The sequence below is a fragment of the Borostomias antarcticus genome (genome assembly GCF_949987555.1).
Source record: "Borostomias antarcticus genome assembly, chromosome: 12".
Classification (NCBI taxonomy): Eukaryota; Metazoa; Chordata; class Actinopteri; order Stomiiformes; family Stomiidae; genus Borostomias; species Borostomias antarcticus.
The window spans coordinates 8,892,048-8,914,930 of NC_140245.1; the positions used below are offsets into that span (position 1 = coordinate 8,892,048).

The 22,883-nt window shown below is 44.2% G+C and overlaps 1 protein-coding gene across 1 annotated transcript in view; it reads right to left on the reverse strand.

The window, feature by feature from the left end:
* LOC311315972 (rho GTPase-activating protein 29-like) overlaps positions 1 to 22,375 on the reverse strand; it is a 39,462-nt gene extending 17,087 nt beyond the window's left edge. The window contains exons 1-2 of the mRNA XM_084446704.1: positions 22,075 to 22,375; positions 359 to 502 (exon numbers count right to left, since the gene is read on the reverse strand). Of these exons, the coding sequence (XP_084302830.1) occupies positions 359 to 502; positions 22,075 to 22,351 (421 nt within the window). The 5' untranslated portion in view covers positions 22,352 to 22,375. The remainder of the gene's footprint in view (positions 1 to 358; positions 503 to 22,074) is intronic.
* Positions 22,376 to 22,883: the final 508 nt, after the last annotated feature.

Sequence of the window (22,883 nt, forward strand, 5' to 3'; positions counted from 1 at the left end):
GCTCTCGGAGATTCTTGTACACAGGCCAAGTGAAGTATAAACCCCCACAGTGGAATCACATTTCTGGCAGATAGGCTCGCGAGAGATTTATCCAGTTTGTAAATCATTCAGGAGACTGGAATGGGATTCCTTTGTTGAACCAGACAATAATCACTTGTCACACTGAGCCCTTTCAGCAACAAGACGGGGCGCCAAGCGTAACAGAACATGAGGCAACACAAGGGCTGTCCATTTCACAGAGCCAACAGTCCAAGTCCAAAGGGTGTCTTCCCCTTCTCTGAAACATCATACTACAGTCAGAAGAAAAAATAACTTTTTTATAAAGAAGAACCCAATAGAATTTGTTCATTTAACTGACCTTTGACCTTGGCTATGACCGTGCCTGCGGCGCCGAGGATGTCCACGGAATTGAGGGTCTGGTGTTTGCCGATGACAGCCTTGAGAACTCGAAGTAGCTCCCCCAAACGCTCTTTGACCAGCTGATGAATACCATCCTGGTTTTCTGGAAGCAGACAAAGAGGTCAAAAGGTAAATTCAAACCACCGCCATAGTAACCCAAGATAATCTATCAAATGGATCTAATAACTCTGTGACAAGACATACAAAAAGGCTGGACCTAGTGGTTAGAAACTCCGCCACCAGTCTGCATTTCAACTTGTCAGCGGGTTGAATCAAAACTTTGACGTGACACATTTTGACTTGTGGATACTTGGCATTCCACTAGTGCTCACAGACAGACACGTTTCGAGACAGAAGTAATGCAGTTTGTTGTCAGATGCAGGCATCTGTTTGGAGGTTGCGCAAGCAGACGAAAAAATCATTTGTGGTTGAGAGAAGCTGTGAGTCCCATCTTATGCAACTGCTCTGTTCCACTTTAGTCAACAGGGCACAGACCGAAGCCCTAAACAACATGTAAAGCTATTTCTCAGAAGAGCTAGGACTAAACAATAACGCACAATTGTCGAGCGTTGGCTGATATTTAAGCTGTGATGCCCATCCCAGAGGATGAGACAAGGACATGATGACATTGATAAACTAGGCTTCATGCGTTTGTGACCATGTGACAATGTCTGCGCCATTATTGAGGAAACAGTTCGTTTTACTGTAAACCTCTCAGCATATATGCCGATAACCTCTCTGTCTGGGGAACTTGGAAAACCCATTGAAAGTTCCTCTTACTACCAGTGATTTCCCAAAATCATACCTAGAAGAGAATCACACACACACAAAAAAATCCATCACATTGCTAACTTCCCTTACTCATGGTAGACGGTGAAGTATATATCAGTTTGCTATGAGAGGTATGTGTCCCCTGCAGTCCCTCAGGCTGCCTAACGGAGACAAAACAGCCCTGATGAGAGAAGGGAGGATTTTGTTTCTCTCGGTCTGGTGCTATCAGTAGTAGGTCCACGGCTTGGCACCAGAGAATAGGTGAGTTCATGTCTAAACCACTGTTTTGGAAAGCCGATAAGAGGCTGGAAATAAGGGAGCCATCTGTTTTTTATCGAGACTGCGATGCTGTGCCATAGGGATGAGATGAGGGGGTATTGTAAGGGGAGTGAAAATAAGAGCCTGCTTCTGTGTGTGTGTTTGTGTGTGCGTGTGTGTGGGTGTTCAAAATCCACCAAAACATCACACCACCCCTCCTCCCCTTCTCATTTTACAAGTGCATGAATACTATCTGACTATGTAATGGTGCGCTGTCCACCCATACACAGAGGTAATCTAGACAGAGAGGAAGTGAATGGCACTGCACCAGAGTGAGTCAACATCATAGTTCCAGGGGAACCTTTTCTGTTGTAGCCTATGAAAGGCCAGAATCAAATCAAATCAAACTTTATTTGTATAGCACATTACACAGAGGCAACACAATGAGCTATACAGAGAGCAGTGGGGGGGTGGGGGGGGGGGCATAGGTCCCACCCCTACATATTCCAGAGGGAACCAAAAAAACAGTTTCACCCAGCTGATCAGCAGGTCATTCCATGTGAAATCAACCCACCATCTAAGAGTATTCTAATGTTGGGCCTCACGTTTGGACAGAAGATTAGCCTCCAGCCAAATGCAAATAATGTTTTACATTCATTGAAAAACGTGTTAGTAGGTTAGTGGTTTGTAATGCAACCTATGCATTTTCATTTTGAGCCCTGATTCTCTTGACTAAAGTTCTGGAAAGCATTGCTTAATTGTTTAATAATGCAAGTTTCTATGAGGTTCCATTCGCTGAGCAGGAGAACATCCAAGTCCTCGCATCTGTGAGACGCTTTGTTGGGTGGGTTTCCCGACAGCTGTCTGAACACGTCGGTTGCAGTCACTTTGGTGTGCCCCAGTTCAAGACTCAAGTGTTACAACAGTGTAAACATCTTCCAGTTAACTAGAGACACCCACTTCCCCTTCAAAGACCAGCAATCTAGCCTACCTCCCTCCTTGTTCTTCTGAAAACACCTTGACGACCTTGCTGGTCTGGGGCAGGAGCACCTTTGACCCAGGCCCCTCCCAAGATGAGTGGTCTAACCAGAGGCGAGGCCTGTGGAGAAGGGGTCTCGCCACAAGGGCTGCCCCTGTGCTCCCTACCTCTGGACCTAGTTTTTTGTGCGTGGCTGTAAGCCAGCGCACCTAGGATAGCGTTTGTCCCGTTATCACTCCCTCCCTCCCTCTGTTGAATGTTGACCTGCATTTCTCTGTTGGCACCACAAAGGCAGTAGTGAAAGAAGGACACCAAAATCAACCCACCCATCTCCACTGCACAAGTAGAGTAGCGGTGAAAGCAATGGACTCCCACGCGGGAGATCGGGGTTCAAGGCCCCGGTGGGGATGACATTATGGGACTATACCCTAAACTTCCACATGTTCATCCTTTCACTCCGACCCTTGCCTTATAGGTCAGATCCTGTCCCAACCCCAACCCTTATTCTAACCCCAACCCACACGGACTGGAAGAAGGACTTTATACGACTATACCCCAAACCTACACACGTTCATCCTTTCACTCCAATCTTTTTATCCCTTACCTTTGTCCAGAAACATAAGTTGAACCAATTGCAGCAAAATAGCTAATGTTACAGGAATCATCAGTGTAACTGCTTTAGCCACTGACCGCTATCATTAATGTTATGGAAGCTATAGCTCATGAGCTAACTGGCTATCCCGCTCTTATTGTGTTGGATTAGCATTGGAAGCATTGGAACTGATGTGTCCAGGCGACATCCCATCTTAATTTATCAGACATTATTTCATGTCAGTTCAATTCACAGCTATTTCATTGGATGACCATCTTCCATTCTACCAGTCTTGAACAGAAACAAGCCAGCCACGCACATAAGCCAGGCTGGACCTGGCCTGGTTAGTTCCAATGAGGATGATGGAGGTGAAATGACCAAGCATACCAAGGAAAAAGGTTGGACCGGTCTTATTATGATTATGACTGGTTAATAATCTGTCAATCTATGATTATGATTGGTTAATTCTCTGTGAATCCCCTCAGTCACCAAGACAAAGTATTAAAGACGCAGGAAGAAAAAGTCTAACAGTCCTCCCAAACAATCGAATTGAGGTTTTGTCATTTAGATAGATATGACGGGGACATAGACAGAAGATACTTTAATAATCCCAGGGGATCCCGGAGGGGACATTCCTTTTCTAATAGCAGAACATACAACACATTAGCACAAACTGTACAAACAGTAGGGCACAACAAGGACATTAAAAAGGCACGATCATCAGTATTATTTACAGTGATGGAATATGCTGAAACAAGCAGAACCAACATAATTCCTTCCATCTAAAATGGTTATAACCCACCAAACCCCTACGACTGTGTTAATTTGGTGATTTGCTCAGCGGAGCATCAGGCAGCTGGGGGAACAGTTAAATCAGTGGTGACTGGTCTCTTTGTCATCCCACCATGAACAACACCATGTCTAAGGACCTACTAGAAATTGGTATTGTCACAACAATGGCATCAAAAGGCTCATTGGGGACGTGCTGCCGATGACAGGGGCCGGGCCACTGAGGCATGGGCTATACCATATTGTTTAAAGGAAGACCCCCGCAAACAACGGAAGGGCCCCTCGTCTTTCTCTGTGGGTTGAGACGTGCTACCCTAGCAGGCACGCTTCACGCTCAGTCTGCTCCATGTTTGTTTACAACCAGGATCACACCAGGGCCAAGGACTGTTGGTAATTGTTTGGGTATTGTTGGCTTTTGTAAGGTGGATTTGACTTGAGTCCTCTCTTCAATAAATGACAAAATGGAATGTCCTGTTCCTGTATGGGTATAGGACTAACATTACTTACAGAGACACCAGCTTATGTCTTTAGATTAACTTGTCTCACTGCAAGGGTCATTAACTGCCAGTAGGTCAAGGAAAGGCAGAGTTTCAGTTGAAGGATTAAATGGTAACCATATACTGTAGTTCAAATATTTTACTTTGGAGAAATGTCTTTCCATATACCTGAGGGGAGAGACCATTGCACCTTTAAGCTCTGTGTGTGTGTGGCTAAGACTAAGCCAACAAACTCAATTTTCGGATTGTCAGCCAGAGGCCTCAGGCACTTTCCTTGAAAAGGAACAGACAATAAATTGGCTTGTCTGGACACGCACCTCCATGAAACGCAACTTCCCGGTCCTTCCCATGCCTGGAAACTCGCTAGCTGACAAAACACCACAGCAATTTGCTGTAAGGCTCACAGCCCCCTGCATCCCTCACAGCCCCCTGCATCCCCCACAACCCCCTGCATCCCCCACAACCACCTGCAGCTTCTTCTCTCACATGACCACTCTGGGAAAATAGTGTTACTGGTTTACCCCCACGTTCAGCAGCTGCCTTTGTTGGATAAGGTTCCCACAAACCCTGTATCCAGCCACTTCATACCAGGGAAGTGACACATCAAGCTCCACACAGACCTTATCCTCACCCGCACCTTTTCCTCCGTATGAGAACAGTTGGCCTTCAACACTCATCCCCCAAGACTGGAAATGTATGTCTAAACTGTATCAACAGGTTTTTTACTGGGGGAAAAAATCTTCTTTCATTGCCAATGAACTAGAAAGCATTTTTCATTCATTGAAAACAAACAGTAGGGGCTGTGAACGTCTTGGAATGCTCACCGCAGAACATCTCTTTCTTCAGGCACTGACCACAGCAACCTGATCTGCAACAGGTGGACTTGTTTGGTCAGGCGCCCATCTCCAAAACACTCATTTCCTCCCCTGTCCCCGCAAATGTAGCTTTGCTGGACGCCTCCTCGGTGTCTTTGTTTTTACCTTGTTTGGAGTTGAGACAAGAGAGGCTTCCCAGACATGACGCAGGTGGTGAGTTTAACAGCTACCTGCTCTAAACCAGGTGACTAACGGCTCCCTATGCGGTCTGCCGTACCTTCAGACTAGTGCCCTCCCACTTCGTTTCATGAATGGGTTACACTGCCTCGGGCCAGATTCACACAATGTTCTGAGAGGGATTCACTAGCTGAACAAAGAGGACTACGTTGTTGATATTGTAGAGAAGTGTTTTTTTGATACCTTGCGTTATTGAGGTTGGAACTAGGGTTGTATAGCATTCTTATAACAGGATCTGGCAAACACATTAGAAGTGTGTGAGATGAAGCCTGCCTCAGGGGGCCGTGTCTCTGTGTACTTATCCACAGGCTGTTAATTTTCCACAGGTTCACAATCACCATTCGGGACGGGTCCCCTCAGCTTGCGGTCTATAGGCCAATCCGCTCCTCGCCGTGACCAATCTCGTGAGCCAAGCTCCGGGACCCGTAACCGTAAATCCTCACCCCAGGAAACACACCGACCACAGGATTGGCACAAAAACATCCCATGGCATCACAGGGAAAGTTACTGCCCAACAAATCCCTTCTTTCTTTCTCTTAAGAGCAGCAAGCCATTAAACCATTACAGACAAGGCCTTGGTCTTTCTATCTGTTAAAGGCACAACCCGCAGCCATTTGTAGAGCAGTCACTTATGCGGGCAGTGCATGGGGCTCTTGCTCTAGGAGGTTGAGGGCTGGCAAAAGCATGCCATAATAAACCCCAAGTAACAACAGAGCTAGCTAAACTTCTAATAAAGACTCTGGTCATATTTTGATCAGTGTTGAGATGGAAACTGGCACAGAGCCAGATCTCATCAGTGTCATGACGACACGTTGTTGTTGGGGAGGATGCGCAAAAAAACAAAAAAAAAACATCCTCGTTCCATTATTATTAATAATTATTAATTAGTCAGTAAGACGTGTTCCTCTACATTTCTGGCTGCTTCGCTCTAAGGTGTGAAAAGAAAACCCACACAGGTAATAGAGAGAGCAAACACTCGTCCAGCATCGTCCAGACTTCTGATGTGTTAAAACTAGGTCAACAATGCCCCATTTATATTGAGCAAATAGGCTTCCGACTACAAGCTCCACAAAGTTTAAGATGTTTGTCTAACCCTGGAGGGAAACTGTAAATATGTGACTGTGAAACATTTTTGTTTGTTCTCTACCTGAAGATACTGTAGACAGCTAATTCAAGCAAGGGCTTTCAGAAGTGAACCAGGCCAGGTCACGCCTGTCTTATGTGTGTTGGCTGGCTTGTTTCTGTGCGGGACTGGTAGGACGGTAATGTCCGATAAATAAAGATGGGTCTTGTCACCTGGACACATCAGTTCCAATGCTTCCAATGCTAATCCAGCACAATGAGAGCGGGATAGCCAGTAAGCTCATGGGCTCACAACAACTAGCAGCAGCTTCCATAACATTAATGGTAGCGGTCAGTGGCTAAAGCAGTTACACTGACGATTCCTGTAATGTTAGCTATTTTGCTGCAATGGGTTCAACTTTTGTTTCTGGATAAAGGTCATGACTTTCTGTTTTGTACTTCCCTTTAGGTGGTGAATAAGTAGACCCAGGACACAGTGGGTTATTTGGACATCTACTAGGATCTTGATATTATATTGATATGAAGATATGAAAGTAAAGTATTTGCCCTTAGAAGTAAATTGTAATTAAAATGGTTCTTAGCTAAGTAACCTAAGTGTAGGCAGACTTGAAAGGTCAATTGTAATAATATCATGAATGAACAATTGTAAACATAGTACTCAACAGAATAGGTAATACGCAAGTCTTGATTTAAACTTTTCCTAAATGCTTTATTAAACATACAGACATGCACATTAAAACTAGCCATAAGTTGCTATTTTACATGTGCTCTCAGGACATGTTGTGGTTGTGACCATCTTTGTAAAGAAGAGAGGCATGTAATGCACATGTATACAGTAGTACAGAGTCAGTTGTCTATTGTATAGACAAGGTGTTCAATTGCTCAAGTGTTGTCAGGTGTTGGTTCGAGTGTTCGAGTGTACAGTGATGCATAGTCAGTTGTCTATTGTATAGACAAGGTGTCACCTGTTCACTTGTTGGTCCAGGGGGTGGTATGTGTGCCATTGTTATAATTAGAGTGATGGCCTATGTATAGTACAACCAGAGTACTATAAACAACTGACTCTGCACCACTGTACACTCGAACCAACACCTGACAACACTTGAGCAATTGAACACCTTGTCTATACAATAGAGAACTTACTCTGCACTACTTACTGTACAGTATACTTGACATGTTATGTAATTGCACTGCCTGTATCATGGACACAGTGACAGCCATCCATGATCAGATACTGCTGTCTGGCCATGTCCTGTCCGGGTGGGGCTTGCACCTGAAAACCATCTTTGGGTGTGCTGGACATCAGCGTTGCACAGCAGCCGACACCTGACTGATGTTGCATCACAGTGTTCTCTGGCCTCAACCACACCAGGCATCCCAGCATCAAAGCTGCAACAGAACAGAAGGGAGATAGTGCATTAAAATAGTGCATTAAAATATTGGCCACAAATAAAATACAACCATACTATGTCCATAAAATGGAATCGCTAATACATGACAATGATAATTACTTGAAGTGCTGGTAACTCAATGTTTGGGAGCTTTTTGAAATAGCTACTCAGATGCTGGTGCCAGTTGTAGCTTTCAACAAGCACTGTGCCGTCCTCAAGTCCGACAAGCTGTGGGATGTTGACTTTCTTCACAGGAGCGCTGTCTCTCACCACCCCAGCAATGTCAGTAAAAAAGTCTCCACTCTGGTCTTCCTATAGTGCTGCTTGATCAAGCCAAAGCACCAGTCAGGGGCAAACTTGGTGTGGCCTGCAATCAGGAAGTGTAGGTCCAGCTTCAGGTGAAGCTTGTGCATGGTCTGCCAAGCACAGTACAAAGTTGTTCTTGTTTTGTCCACTGCAGTTGTCACAATGAAGGTCCACATGTGTTTCGCCAACTTAATAGTAGTTGAACATAGTTGATGACTGCATTGCTGCTCTTGACGCCATCCCTTTGTCGATCAGGTAGTTCACTTGCTTTTATGGTACCTAAACAGAAAAAAGCTCAATTAATGAACGGAAATACTGATCAGAAGCCATATTACAAGAAATTCTTAACTTGCAGATCCCATCATAATTGTAGGTTATGGGTTACGATTTGCTTAATACCTACTGGAGAAAAACATCCTCTCTTAATCCCTTCACTTTAAACTTAAGACATAATTACATACATGCAGGGGTCAACATTAACTTTTTAGCTCATCAGCCAAATGTCTGGTAGATGAAAAATTGTACCCGCCAAACCTTTTTTTTCCCCAGCCAAAAATAAAATTTATATGAAGCCTGTTTTGTATTGCGTAGACATACAGTACATTTAAGCTGCATAATAACATGATATGGTGGTGAATAAAAACAGTTGTCAGAGCAGATTCTTGGTGCTACAGCACAGGTGGTGTTGTAGTCCTATCCCAGGGCTGTACATTAACTTTTTTAGCACATAGCACTGGTGCTACAGGGGTTGATAGTTCTGTAGCACTGAGCCAGAAAGCTGTAGCACAGGTATAAAATGTCCATTATCACCTCTACTGAACACAAGTTATGCAGTTCATCAACCACCTGGAAAGGGATGTTACTGTACGTATACAATATGAAATAATAACAAATGTTTGCAGACAAGCATCTTTAGGTTTTCCCGGCTTTTGATTTTGCGGTGTCTTCCACATTTGGGTTATCTTCTTTTTTATTAATAATTTCAACATATTTTTCCTTTGCTCGTTTGTTTGGGTTTTTCTCTATGATCTGAACAAGGAACCAGTGTTTCCTGTGGAATTGATGTCTTGGTGTGGTGGTGCCAAGCTGAAGACAGCTAAAATAAGGAGGATTTCTATACCAAAGCGGGGGTCTGGGCGTCCTTCCCCAAAAAAGATTCAGAGACCTAGTTTCCGGTATTCTGGTGACTTTTGAAGAAAGAAAATAACAAAATCGTGAGACATATATAATTGAAAAGTATACTGAAACAGCATGTTTAGCCTACATGAAATATGCTTTCTTTAATTTTGAGTTATGGGGTGAGAATAATAAATAGAATGTTTTATTTAATAAAAAAAAGTTATGTTTGATGCCCATTGATGCTTAACTGCATACTCATTCCTTCTAAATCATCACTCTTTCTAATCTCTCATCCTGCCCTGTCCCCTTCCTTCTCCTCTCTCTTCTCCTGCTCTCCTCTCAACAACCTCTATCCTCTCACCTGTCCCTCCACTCTGTTCTGGTCCTGTCTTCTCCTACCAAAATCACTGCCTTTTTTACATAGCTTACATAAATAATAGGCTAGATTAGGCTACGCTTAACTGATATTTCATTGCATTTGCTGTTGCTTTAACTGGCACTTTTAGGTGGCTGGAGGAACATTAACGCAAGCTAACGTCGTTAAACTTTAGGTTCAGCCAGCCAAAAAGACGGTCGCTCAATCAGTCAGTCAGTCAGGGCAGCGCCTCTGATTCACATGTTGTAGGTACTCGCGCTTATGGTGTGGGCAGTCTCCTTGACAAATTATGCTTGCTGACTGACAGACAGCAGCGCACAAACTACGTAGATGGAGGCTCCACTTCGGCTCAAACATTGGCTAGGCTACTGCGTGTAGCTCCACGTCGTGTTTCTAGACTGTATTTTTTAGATAACGTTACATATTTATCACACTTCAACTATAGGCAATTTTTTACTTGTCCAATCAGACAACTGCATGAGGCACTTGCCCGAACAGAGTTTACTGGCCCGGGGGAAGCTATAGGCTAGCCTAACTGACTGCTCTCACTTCATTTCACCTCACTCGTCCTCCAGGGTTCTACACGGAAAACCCCGCTAACGTTACATACAAGCGGCTCGCTGTCTGTCGCACGCGTGCTACAGGGCAAATAAATTAATCGCACAGACATTTTTTTTCATAGCACATGCAACATATATGTCGCAATGTACAGCCCTGCATCCCCAAATGAAAATATTGATCTAGTGATTAGTCAACCCATTGCTAAATCACAAACTACTAAGCTATCCCATAGGAATGAGCCTATAACCATACCAGCTGGGCAAGTTGACTTTGCTAGCTACCTAACCTAGCCTTCATGATATTGTCCTGCTCAATTGCTGTGCAACATATCAACTGACCAGTTCTTAAATGTATTTCACAACACTGGTTATTCTACTCACCAGACAGTCCCAGTCAGCTGACGTTGCTTGCTGTGTGAATAGTTTTGCTACATACGTTGTGAGGCAAGTGTTGGTGACAAGGACTAGCTAGCTTGTAGTAGCTAACCTTAGCTAAAGCACTTTGAGAGAACGTGCGCAGTATCTCCAACTCCTCGGGCCTTGAGTTAGGTAGCTAACACTAGCTAGCGTGTTAGCTAGCACTAGCTTACGTTAGCTAGCTATCATTGGGCTTAATTTCCTGAATTTAGCTTTAGCTTAGCGTGCAGCCAGGTTATGGGTTACTGTTTATTTCAGATATTACTCTACATTTCAACTAGCCCTTCTCAGTCCCGTTGTCGCATTCCGCTCGCTCATGCCAGACAACAGTCTGGCCTAGTTAGGAGAGGCGCTCATATTTACAAGTGTCAGATAAACATGAAACTTCACTTACCTCAGCAAAATGGTCTATTTTAACAAATGCTGGGTTTTGAAGCCTCGGCGCTACCAATAAATAACTTATTTAGACGCGTTCTGTCCGAGTGAAATTATTTTTCCGAGGTAGTCTTCTTCTGTGGTGGTGGCAATGCTTTGAAGCTTCAACCCAACATTTGTTAAAATAGACCCTTTTGCTTAGGTAAGTGAAGTTTCATGTTTATCTGACACTTGTAGGCTAAATATGAGCGCCTCTCCTAACTAGGCCGACACCGATTTATTTTGAAGGAAAAGTGAATGCACCAGCAAAGGACTGTTGACAACGGGACTAAGAAGGGCTACATTTCAACAAGACATTCCAGTGAAACCAGATAGTCAAAATAACTTACCTGATATAAAATGGGCACCGCAAACGCAGGCATTTCTGATGATTTCCTCAGTCCAGTCCGTACGCTTAATAATGTCGATTTCGTCTGTCTTCCTCTGCTACGGTTTCAAGAATGCGCGCATAGGCTACTTGTGCTGACTAGGCTGTAAAAGGGTCTATAATTAACAAATATGACCCACGCTCGTTACATAACTTCTACAACATCCAGTGACAAAATATGTCATGGTACCTTGGTATGTCCACACCAAGGATCGGACTCACAACCTTCACCGTGATAGGCAGCGTGATAGGCAGCGCACTATCCACTCGGCCACCGCTGACCTGGGAAATCTGTGGAGTCTTTTGGTTTTTATGTTCTGGGACTACTGCCTCTTGTGGTAGCAGCAATGGAATTGCAGGTCAACAACACGACGCAAGACGCAAGAAGCACGGACAAAAAGGATTCCCTCTCCTTGGTGTGTCGGCTTACAGCCAACACACAAAAAGGCCCAGCAGAACCAGACAATTGACTGATCACTATCTACTGTTGTAAATTTGGAACAAAGGCAATTCAAGGAATGGACATGAACAGGGTTGGGGAGTAACGGATTACATGCAACGCCGTAACGTAATCAGATTACAAAAAAAACAGTAACTGTAATCCGTTACAGTACAATTTAAAATATGTAATCTAGATTACAGTTACATTTGCTTATTAACGGGGATTACAGGCACGATTACAATCACCCCTCTATCCTCATCAGTTTTACAAAATAGCTTTAAAAAAATTTAAAAAAAAGAAGTAGGCTAGTAATACCAATTGCGCGCAGCGCGCCAACAAGATTCCCACTGATGTGCTCGTTGGACCACAGCTGCCAGACAGACAGCAAGCAGCACGGGCATCATGGCAGAAATACCGCAATGTGCATTAAAATCCTGAAAATACCAGCATTTTTTTAATTTACCTGTCACAGAACCACAACAATATTACAGCACAGTGTAAACTATGCCTCCCAGCCAACAAAACCCTCTCGACGGCCAAGGACTCAACGTCCAACCTGAAAAAGCATTTGCCGGTAAGTTAACGTTAGCTAATGTCAAACGTTAGGGTAGATAACGTTAACCTTACTTCCACTGACAGCTAAATTAGCTAGTAGTAGGCTTCTACAGTATAGCACTAATGTTCAACCAGAAAACCAGACCTAAGCGCCCATTCAGATTATTTTCACTCAATAGTGCCTGTCGGTGTTATTCAAGAGCTATAACTAACTGCCTGGGAAAACTGGTCAGTGGGTGCTTTATCCATAATATATAAGGCTGTGTGTCCACTGGCAAGCTGTATAGCTGAATAGCGTCAATCACAGCTGCTTAGAATGCATTAGAGCAGGGGTTAAGAGCTGGCTCCGACGTTTACACCTAAGGTTAGCTACGTTTACAAATAGTGTCGTGTTTTGCAGACTGCAATTAAATAGCCAAGGCAAGATGACACGCACGCTAACCTCTTGGCATTAAAACTTGCTCTAACTGAGCAGGCGCTGGGCAACTGCTGTTTAGCTATGTTGTCAGGTCTAGAACACAGAAAAATAATAAATAATGTAGGATTTCTGGTGAAATACACAGTACATTTTATTTAAAGTAATCCAAAAGTAACTGAAAGTAATCCCTTACTTTACTTTTAAATGGTGGTAATCGGATTACGTTACTGACTACAATTTTTCACAAGTAACTGTAAGGGATTGCTTTTTAAAAGTAACCTTCCCAACCCTGGTCAGGAAGTACACCCATCTAGCTTCATGGTTTGATAAATGAGAAGAAACCTCGAAATATCTTAAAACCATTCGGAAAATGTGTCTAAATTGCGGTGAAGACATACAATTCACTTATGTTGTTTTGCTCCTTGGTTGCGACACTGGGCCAAACCACTGAAGAATCAAACTGGGAGGAGCTCCGTCCATCTTGTGTGGAAGATGACTAGACGGCGGATCAGACCAAACAACGCATGCATGCACACAAATGCATTCTTCATGGACGTCCATAAAATGTGTGTTCTAGTGGAACCACTTTACAAGCAAAGTTTGGACATGTGTACTCTTTTCTATATCAAAGGAACACCCAGACACCCCAAGTCTAGAAATGACCAAAGAGTTGACGGTTGGACACTACATGATCAAGCCTACTCTAAATGTATCCAATATTATAAAAAAATAAGAAAACAATAAAAAACTAGACCCAACTAATCTATTCTGTGAAATACAAGGACTTAAACTACAATAATTCTACACACAATGAATGCACCTAATCTCTACACTAACCAATGAGAATCCTAACATTTCAAACAAGGATTAAAGTAAGCACCTAGGCTACATAAACTCAATGGATTTGGAAAGTAGAGGGGCCCCTGGGTAGAATGGACTGTACCTGTACAGAGACACAAAGTTTTTTTTTGTGTACAAACGTGTATTGGCAATGGCAATGGTAATGGGAAAAATGAACTCTGGCTAGCACTCGTAGAGGTTTGCTCTGGAATGTCTCATACGACCCATACCCCCCTCCAATTTCATCAGGTGGGGGACAGAAATAGGTAGGTAGCCCAGGGGTAGCCACACCAGACCAGTGAGTGACTGCTTGAAGACCAGGCCAAGCCACATGCCTACCAGTGTCCATGAGTAAGAAACTTAACTTAATTTTGCACAGCAAACAGGGTCCACCCATGAAATCTTATCATCCATGGAAAGATTGCAACCAGATAAACCTCATTCCTGTTTACATGTCATTTGACTGCACTGCATATATCAAGTACAAGTTCCTCGTCTTAGTTCATTCTTTGATGTGAAGGAAAAAGCCAGGATAAACTCATCAGTAATCAGGTAAACTACATTTATGCAGTTTTGAGATGATTTCAATATGATTAACATTATAGCCTACACCATTCACATAAATTGTTTCTGCCTTAATGCATTTTACAATTTTTAAGTTTGGATCATAAGTTTAAGTTTAAGAATAATGCAAACATTATTCACTTTGTGGAAAATTCAGCATGAGGTATACCAACACAGGTACTGCTTCCTCATACTGCTTCCTTCATTTGATTAGCATTAACACACGTATTATCTCAGCTTAACATATTCGGTTTTTACAGGGACAGTGCACATTATATCAGCGTTTCTGTAAAAGTGTAGGATTTTGGATCATTTCGGAGTTCCATGGAATATTTAAACATTCCTCCTTCAGATTTTATGAAAATCCCCTGAATGTTGAAGCATGTTGTTTAAATATTCCATGGAACTCGAAAATGATCCAAAATCCTACTTTTACAAAACAGTGATTCATGTGTACTCACCAAGGTTATAATAGTTTTGCTTTTGTCATTAGTTTTTATTTTTATATCGTTTGAACTTTTTGTTTTCAATTTCAGTTTAGTTTTGATTAGTTTTAAGCAGGTTTGCTATTTTAGTTTTTATTTTTTGAAAATGCTTAGTTTTATTTTAGTTTTTATTAGTTTTCGTAATTTTTTTTCTTCTGCGCTTGCCTCATGAGACTATCCTGATCTCGCGAGCTCACGTTGTTTCATTCCATGTGAAACAAACCATCTGGCGCACGTCAGGTTAATTCTGCGCCGGGGCACAGCTAAGAAAAAATGGAGGATAGATTTCATATCCACCCAAAATATAAGGCTTATGTATGAAATGAAAAAGACTAAAACTAAGGACATTTTCTCAATAAATGGAGTTCATTTTAGTTAGTTTTGTAAACACACAATACAGTTTTAGTTAGTTATCGTTTTTTTGTAAAGGCTAGTTTTTATTTTTATTTCAGTTAACTAAAATGTTTTTTCACACCTAGTTTTAGTTTTTTAGTTAGTTTTCGTTAACTATAATAACCTTGGTACTCACTGTCCATGTACAAATCAATGAAGTTAAACTTAAATGATACATGTGTTCATGCTTATCAAGTTCATGCTTATGAAGTATGAGGAAGAAAACCCCAGGTTGGTGTACCTCATGCTGAACTTTCCATTAAGTGAATTATGTTTGCATCTTGTTTTGGTCACTCATGTAGCACAGTCAAGAGCTTGGCTTGTATTTAAATTGAGTCCTGAGATATCTGACTGCTGGCAGATCAAATCACCATGACTGCTTCGTCTGAGTCGAAGAGGTGGAGTTCTGGCCTCCTCGACTGCGGCAGCGACCTGAATTCCTGTAAGTATCCATTGATAAATAGATTGGATTAAAGGATTAAAACAGTTCTTGAAGTAAGCAAACCAGTTACGTTGCTGTTGCATGTGAATATAAGTGTGTCCGTGTGTGTGCGCAGGCTGCTATGCATGCTGGTGCTGCCCGTGTTTTGCCTGCTCCACCACTTCTGAGTTTGGCGAACCCCACTGCCTGCCCCTATTGGACATGCTGAGCCCTGCAGTCCTTGCAGGCTGTGGTATTCCTTTGTGTGTGCCCCCGGCAAGCCTATCTATGCGTACTGCTGTACGCAAGCACTTTGGCATCACGGTGTGTCTCTCTTCACTGTACAAAAATCACAGGATCACCTATACTTTTTTTGGGGAACGCATTAATTTTTTAAATTTAACACTTTTGTTTACCTATGGGTGGGTGTGTGAGTTGTGTGCAGTGTGAAGATTGAGCAAGTGTGTATTTCTGGGTTACCAGGGTACCCTGTGTGATGACATCACAGTGGCCTGCTTCTGTACCTGCTGCTCATGGTGCCAGATAGCCCGCGAGATCAAACACCAGAAGAACAGGCCGGCCGTTATCAACGCACAGCCTATGGTCTTAAATGTGCAGTCTGCCCCTCCCCAGGTCAACGTGTCCAACTTCATGATTGGTCGATAGTCCCCCATGGTCATGATGGCTGGCCAATGACAGATTCCCGCACAGGGCCTCCAACCCCAGAGGGCCCTTGTGAGCTGCTGAGATTTTTGGATTTGATTGTCATTGGTACAAAGATTTTAAAAATAAATAAATGAATAAATAAATAAATGTGAAAAGCGTGATTCGTCACTCCACAGAACACGTTTCCACTGCTGCAGAGTCCAGTGGCGGCGTGCTTTACACCACTCCATCCGACGCTTGGCATTGCGCTTGGTGATGTAAGACCCTCTTGTCCAACATCAGTGTCTGACCTCACAAATGCTCTTCTGGATGAATGGGCAGAAATTCCCACAGACACACTCTAAAATCTTGTAGAAAGCCTTTCCAGAAGAGTGGAAGCCGTTATAGCTGCAAAGGGGGAACCAACTCCATATTAATGCCTATGAATTTAGAATGAGATGTCTTAAAAGCTAGGTGTAATGTGTCGGTGTCCCAATACTTTTGTCCATATACAGTAGTCAGTGTTTCCGCTGGTAAGGTTTTGCCGTGGCGCACCGCCAAGGCAAGATCCTTGCCGCCACACCAAACATTTGATACAAAAAACAATAATACAAAAAATTAGGCTATATATAAATAAAACTTTCTAAATAATTCTGCCTAAATGCGCTTTCAAACCCACTGTCGAGCCCATTAGGACTATTTATTTTCAATAAAGAGCCTATAGGCCGCGCGCTCTGTGCCGCTCCACTAGTGAGACGTCGGATCAATGGTATGTCGGAACAGTGGGCAGTCGCCTATAGCTACAGTTAGACGTTCCGACAGCTCCTGCCCATCTCAAGCACGTTGGTAAAGCCTTTGGTTTTATAATTCCATGATGACTAGCTGATCCTATAACCTAATATATCAATACAATTTTCCAGATGGGCATACGACGATTTTTGAAGAGGAAGAGAGAGGAGAATGATGAGATCAGTCAGGTAGGCTAGGTTTTTGAAGAGGAAGAGAGAGGAGAATGATGAGATCAGTCAGGTAGGCTAGGTTTTTGAAGAGGAAGAGAAAGGAGAATGATGAGATCAGTCAGGAAGGCTAGGTTTTTGAAGAGGAAGAGAGAGGAGAATGATGAGACCAGTCAGGTAGGCTAGGTTATTGCCGGCTAGCCATGATTCACACCGGGGGATTAAGGAACAAGGCAAGCTATCTGTAGTAGGCCTAGGCTAACAGTTTTGCCCGCTTCCCAGGGACCAGTAAACTCTGTTCGGGCAAAAGGAATGCCTCATGCAGTTGTCTGATCGGACAAGTAAAAAATGAATATGATAATTTTGGCCTTGTGTTGCTAACGTTACGTAACGTTATCTGAAAATACAGTTTGAGCCGAAGCGGAGCCTGCTCCATTTGAGCTACGCGCTGCTGTCTGTCTATCCGTCAGTCAGCCCTTCAAGCGAGCTTTGTCAAGGAGACATACACCACAAGCGCGAGTAGGTTCTGCAACTTTCGTGCGAGTCAGGTGCAGCACTACCTGATGGATTGTGCGACGGTCTTTTTGGCTGGCTGAACTAACACTAGGTTGCGCTAATGTTCCTCCAGCCACCTAAAAAATGCCAATCAAAATAACAGAAAAAAGCAGCTGTTACCATTATAACAGCTGCTGTTATAATGGTAACCTACAATACATCTGATTAAAATATGTCTATAAACCATATGATTTATTAAGTGCCTGTGTGGTTACTGTTTTATCCCGTCCAGTTACATGTAATTAATTACATTTTAAGCTCTAGGACTTTACCAGCCTTACGAGATAAGTTAGGCCATCTTTATAGGCCTACTTATAGGAAGGGGACAGGAGAGAGGAACAAGGGAGGAAGAAGGGCGGTCTCCGATCCCCCGCTTTGGTTTCGAAATCGGACTCTTTTTTTTCACACACCACCACACCAAGAGATCAGTTCCACAGAAAACACTGCATATAGTGTACTTATATCAAGCTTAACAAGAGGAGGCAACCAATGACAATGAGTATGATGTTGACGCTACAGCAACTCCAACAGCTGCAGTAACGTCAACGCCTGCGGGTGACACCACTCGCGCCGCTCCAGCAGCTGCTGAGGAGAGGTTAGCGCTTAGCGGTAGCACCAGCCCGGCCTCTAAGCGGCCGCGCAGATGTCAATGCATCACAGCATTACCGCCGGTCAGAGAGCGCCAGACCTGCCAGCCGGCGGAGTCTGCTGCCTGGGGAGAATGACAGCTCATGGTGGGAGACAACTACCGACCCCTCGTAGTGGGAAAATAATATCAAGTGATTCAAAGAAAATCAAGAAAGGATCAGCTACTTTCATACTAGAAGAGCCAAATATCAGTCCTAAACCAGGGATAGTGGTCTGGGTGGCCAGAAAGACAAAGGCACAATAATGTGAGGAATTTATCAAACAACTGGGAGAAAAAACTAGAGAAGTTACAGATAAAATTAACTTGGGATGCTAAATACTTTTCAGTTATCATGTAATAATCAATGCAATCCTATGTTTTGTGCTAAGGTTGTCAACTCAAAACAACAAAACACAGTAGGTGAGCCTCGACTGCTGATAGACTAACATTAATGAGTTCAGCAAGATGATGGAGGAGATGGTGGCAGGAAACAGAGGAGGCAACTACGAGATGAAGAGAGAGATTCTCTAGAGGACAGAAGAACAAAAAGGGATTTGGAAAGTAGAACACAAAGTCTACATTTTTGTGTGTAAAAAGCAAAAAGGTATTGGAAATTGGGGAACAAAGGTTTCTGGAGCTATCAATGTAGCCCATAGAAGGATCCATAGTGGGGTCTGTATATCTTGGAGACCAGAGGGGAAGTGGAGCCAAGGTCAGAAGTCAACAACGTTGCTTGTGGGACAATACAGAGGCCATCTTGGGACGAGTGTGGCCGCGGACAGAAGGTCATCCGATCGGTCACTAAAGCCACATTCTTTCCTTGGGGCTGGACTGGCAGCTACACTAGTACAGCCAAATAGTCAGCGCAGCATAACACAGTGCAGAGCTATGACCGAGTGGGTTAATCATGGAGGATAAATGTGAATCTACACCATGATCTGACCTGTGTGACCCTTGTGTAGTCTTGTAGGTGTAATGTATGTGTGGTGGGTCAGAATGGCTCAAGCGTAGCTTACAGTCACTGATGGGGTCCCCCTGTAGCCCCCGGTTTATCCGTCCAGCTGAGTGTGTGTGCGCAGACCTGCCACAGGCTGCGGGGAGTCTTTAGGAAGAAAAATAAGCAGCGCCTCAGCTAACGCCCGTCCCAAAATTCTCCTCCACATGAAGAGGTGCCGTGAGGGGGGAACGGCGAGGCAGAGCATCTCACTCGTACCAGAATGGGAGCTCGCTATTGATCCCCCTCGGAGACGCCTGTCCGTCTTTCAGAGAGAGGGGAAAAAAAAGCTTTGTGCGGCTTTCACACCCTACTAGAGTGACAGACCTGTCGAATAACACGAAAAGGGCAACACGAGATGGCATGCGCCTCCCTCCCTCTGTCCCCCTCTCCCCCGGGGCTCTGTCAGTTGTCTCTCGCCACGAGGAAGCCTGCTGTTTTCTGCTCGCCTTCTCCTCAGGACAGAAAAAGGCTGACACAAGCCGCTCGCCGGATCCGGCAGGGCAGCGGACGGAGGAGGAGGCCGCGTCGCGGCCGGTAACATGAGAGCACTTCGTAGCGTCTCAGCGGCACAGAACCACAGACCTAGTTACGAACGCGGGGATCTAGAATAGAATAGAATAGAATATACTTTTTTGTCCCCTCAGGGAAATTTGTCTTGGACTCATTTGCTACAACCGGAGTGTATGACAGAGCGGTAGCATCACTCATTCGCCGTGTTTCCGTCAGCGAATGTTATTCACCCTCATGTTCAGCCTCGTCTTTCGTGTCAGCCTTTACCAAGGGCAGGAGCTCACAGGAGCTGAGCGCAGGCACCTCAAAACGTTCTACCTCTCGGGCCCCAGCGCCTCTAATACAATCTCCTCGAGCTCCTGTATCGAAATATAAACAAACAGTACTGGTGAGTACCGGCACCTATTACCGTTGAGCGCTGGTCTTAACGGGGAGCTGCTGAAGCTCAGCACAAGACTAAACCATTGTGTGATATTTTCTCTGGCTCAGGCTGACCTAGGTGACCCGCTCAGACCATAACAAACAGGCTATTAAGCCGAACCGATTAGTCAAACCCCCTCACACACACACACACACACACACTGGACACGGTGGAGACCTCCTGGGAAAAAGATACCTCCCACCTCCACACACCAGTGACATGTTAAAAAGGTTCACATTTGCCGTACATACGCCGGGCAGACCTGAATGGGAGAAGGTGGAGAATGCCATTCGTCAGGGGTGTTAACAAAAACACAACCTCAACGATCTCACTCTTGACCTATTTCCATCAATCTGTTGCCTACAGTGGGCCTCTCGACGGGCAGGACACCTGGTTTGAGTTTCCACCCACCAATTCAAGAGGTGCAGGGAGGATAGACAGGATGGAGGCGACAGGACAGACAGAATTGTTTCATTTCTACTCTAATTCCACACAAAAAAAAAGTTTAAAAACGTTCACTACCCTGATTTATATACACTTGTTCAGACTTCCGAGAACAAGATAGTCTAGATGCAGAGACATGGTATGGAGTCATAAAATGATACTTTAATAATCCCAGAGGAAATTTCTTTGCTGTAGCTGTACATAAAAACACATAAGCACAGTAAGGCACAACGGCACAACAAGGGCAATAAAAAGGCGAGCAGTACTATTTACAGTAGTACAGTAAAGACAATAAAAGCAGAGTCTAAAATCTCAGCTGTACCAGTCAATTCAAGTCAATTGGACTGTCCACATAAAGGACTGGTTTGGCATTTAGCATTAGGCTATAAGCCCTGTTTTTATGAGGTTGTTTACGATCATATACAACGGTCCATATCAAAGTTTATCATATCGTAAAATATGATCGTAAATAACCGTATAACGGCGTATGATGCTAAAAACCAAACTGGTCAGTTAATCAAATCAAGATGTGTGTCCAATGCAAGTCATATTGGAGGAATGTTAACCTCATGTCCGAGAAATGTCTGAGGACCAGGACAATGTGTCTTCTTAATCCACCCCAAGTTGGCACAGGTCTATGGCGTCCTGCCAGGGAATGTACTGAGCAGTGGGATGGCAGCAGGTAAAGAGAACCTAGTTTGACAAACGCTCATATCATCTGAACTATTCCGTGAGTGCAACACAAGAGAGTACAATAACAAAAACACCATGTCTTTTAGAAGACCAACAGCCACAGATATCATAGGTCATACGGGATGATCCCAACTCCTTCACAGGGAGGGGGAAATATCCTGAATGCTTTTGTGACGGCTCAGTGCAACGCTCAGCGAGACACAGGCAGGGGCTCTTCCACTGCACTCTGGCAGGGAGGAGAACACACTCCTCCACTTGGAGGAATGGGAAAAACAGCGCGCTCCCGTTCACCATCCACAAACATGGGTGTGTGTGTGTGTGTCTCTGTCTGTCTGTCTGTGTGTGTGTGTGTGTGTGTGTGTGTGTGTGGTCATGTCAATGACCTAGCGGACAGGGTGAGTGTTAAGGTGCCAGAAGAGAGAACGCCTGCCCTCTCTAAACTGACTGACACTCCCCAGGTTAGCATGCTTCTGACTGGCACTATCAACATGCCCATGCGTTGGGTCTCCCTATCCTACGCGTAATAATGAAACAATCCAGAAGAGATTCTTGGAGTCTTTGTAATATACTGTGTATAAGTCTAGTATCCACCAACTTTGAGTTCCCAGTTCTCTTTCGTAAATTTCAACATGATGCATTTCACCAAAATGGCGATAACACTTAAACACCTTGCACACCGTGTTGTCCCCAAGACATCCCAGAGTTTCTCAACTCACCTTTTGAGTGAAAGGCCTCTTTGAGGTTGAGAAGGACATCTGCAAACTTGCGTACGTCGTTCACCAGCAGCATTACATAGTCCGGGTCCACCCCTGGGGCGCCTGTTACACAGGGCTCCAGCCCCATGCTAATGAGAGGGTTGGGGTTCTTGGGGCTGCGACCCACATCCCAGGTCTTGGTGGAGCCAGCCGACAGAGACCCGGTGTGGGAGTTGGAGAGGCGCGTTGGACCCTGGGGGCGCTTGATCCCTCCGCTACTGGTGCTCTTCCGTAACATTCCAGCGACCAAGGCTGCAGTCAGCCCTGGGCGACCCTTCCCAGAGTGCACCTGGCCCCGCTAGCCACTGGGCTGACTCTCCTGCGGTCTCCGGACTGCTAGCTCCGTGTCAGTGGAGAGACAGGGGAGAGGGGATAGCATGGCTGTCCGTTAAAAAGCTGAGAGGATGTGTGCATTAGATATCTTGCCTACATAAAGGTGGCAAACAACACTGTATATCACCTAACTAAATAGTTAATAACAAGTAATTCACAAGTTTCGTGTATGAACTTAACATCTGCAATTTAATTGGTCACGTTCAGTCTCATAGACCAATTGGGAACTCAAACTACGTAAATGGAGAACGGACAGGGTGCAGACAGAGCACACCTTTTGAGTTAACTTTTTCATGAAAGTGTACAAATAAAAAAGTACAAATAACGGCAATGGCGGGTTGACACTTTTAACTTCAAACATGATAACTAGCCTAATTCTATGTTGATTTTTTGGAAAGAGCTCGCTGGAACTGAACAGACAAACTGCCCTGCTGGCA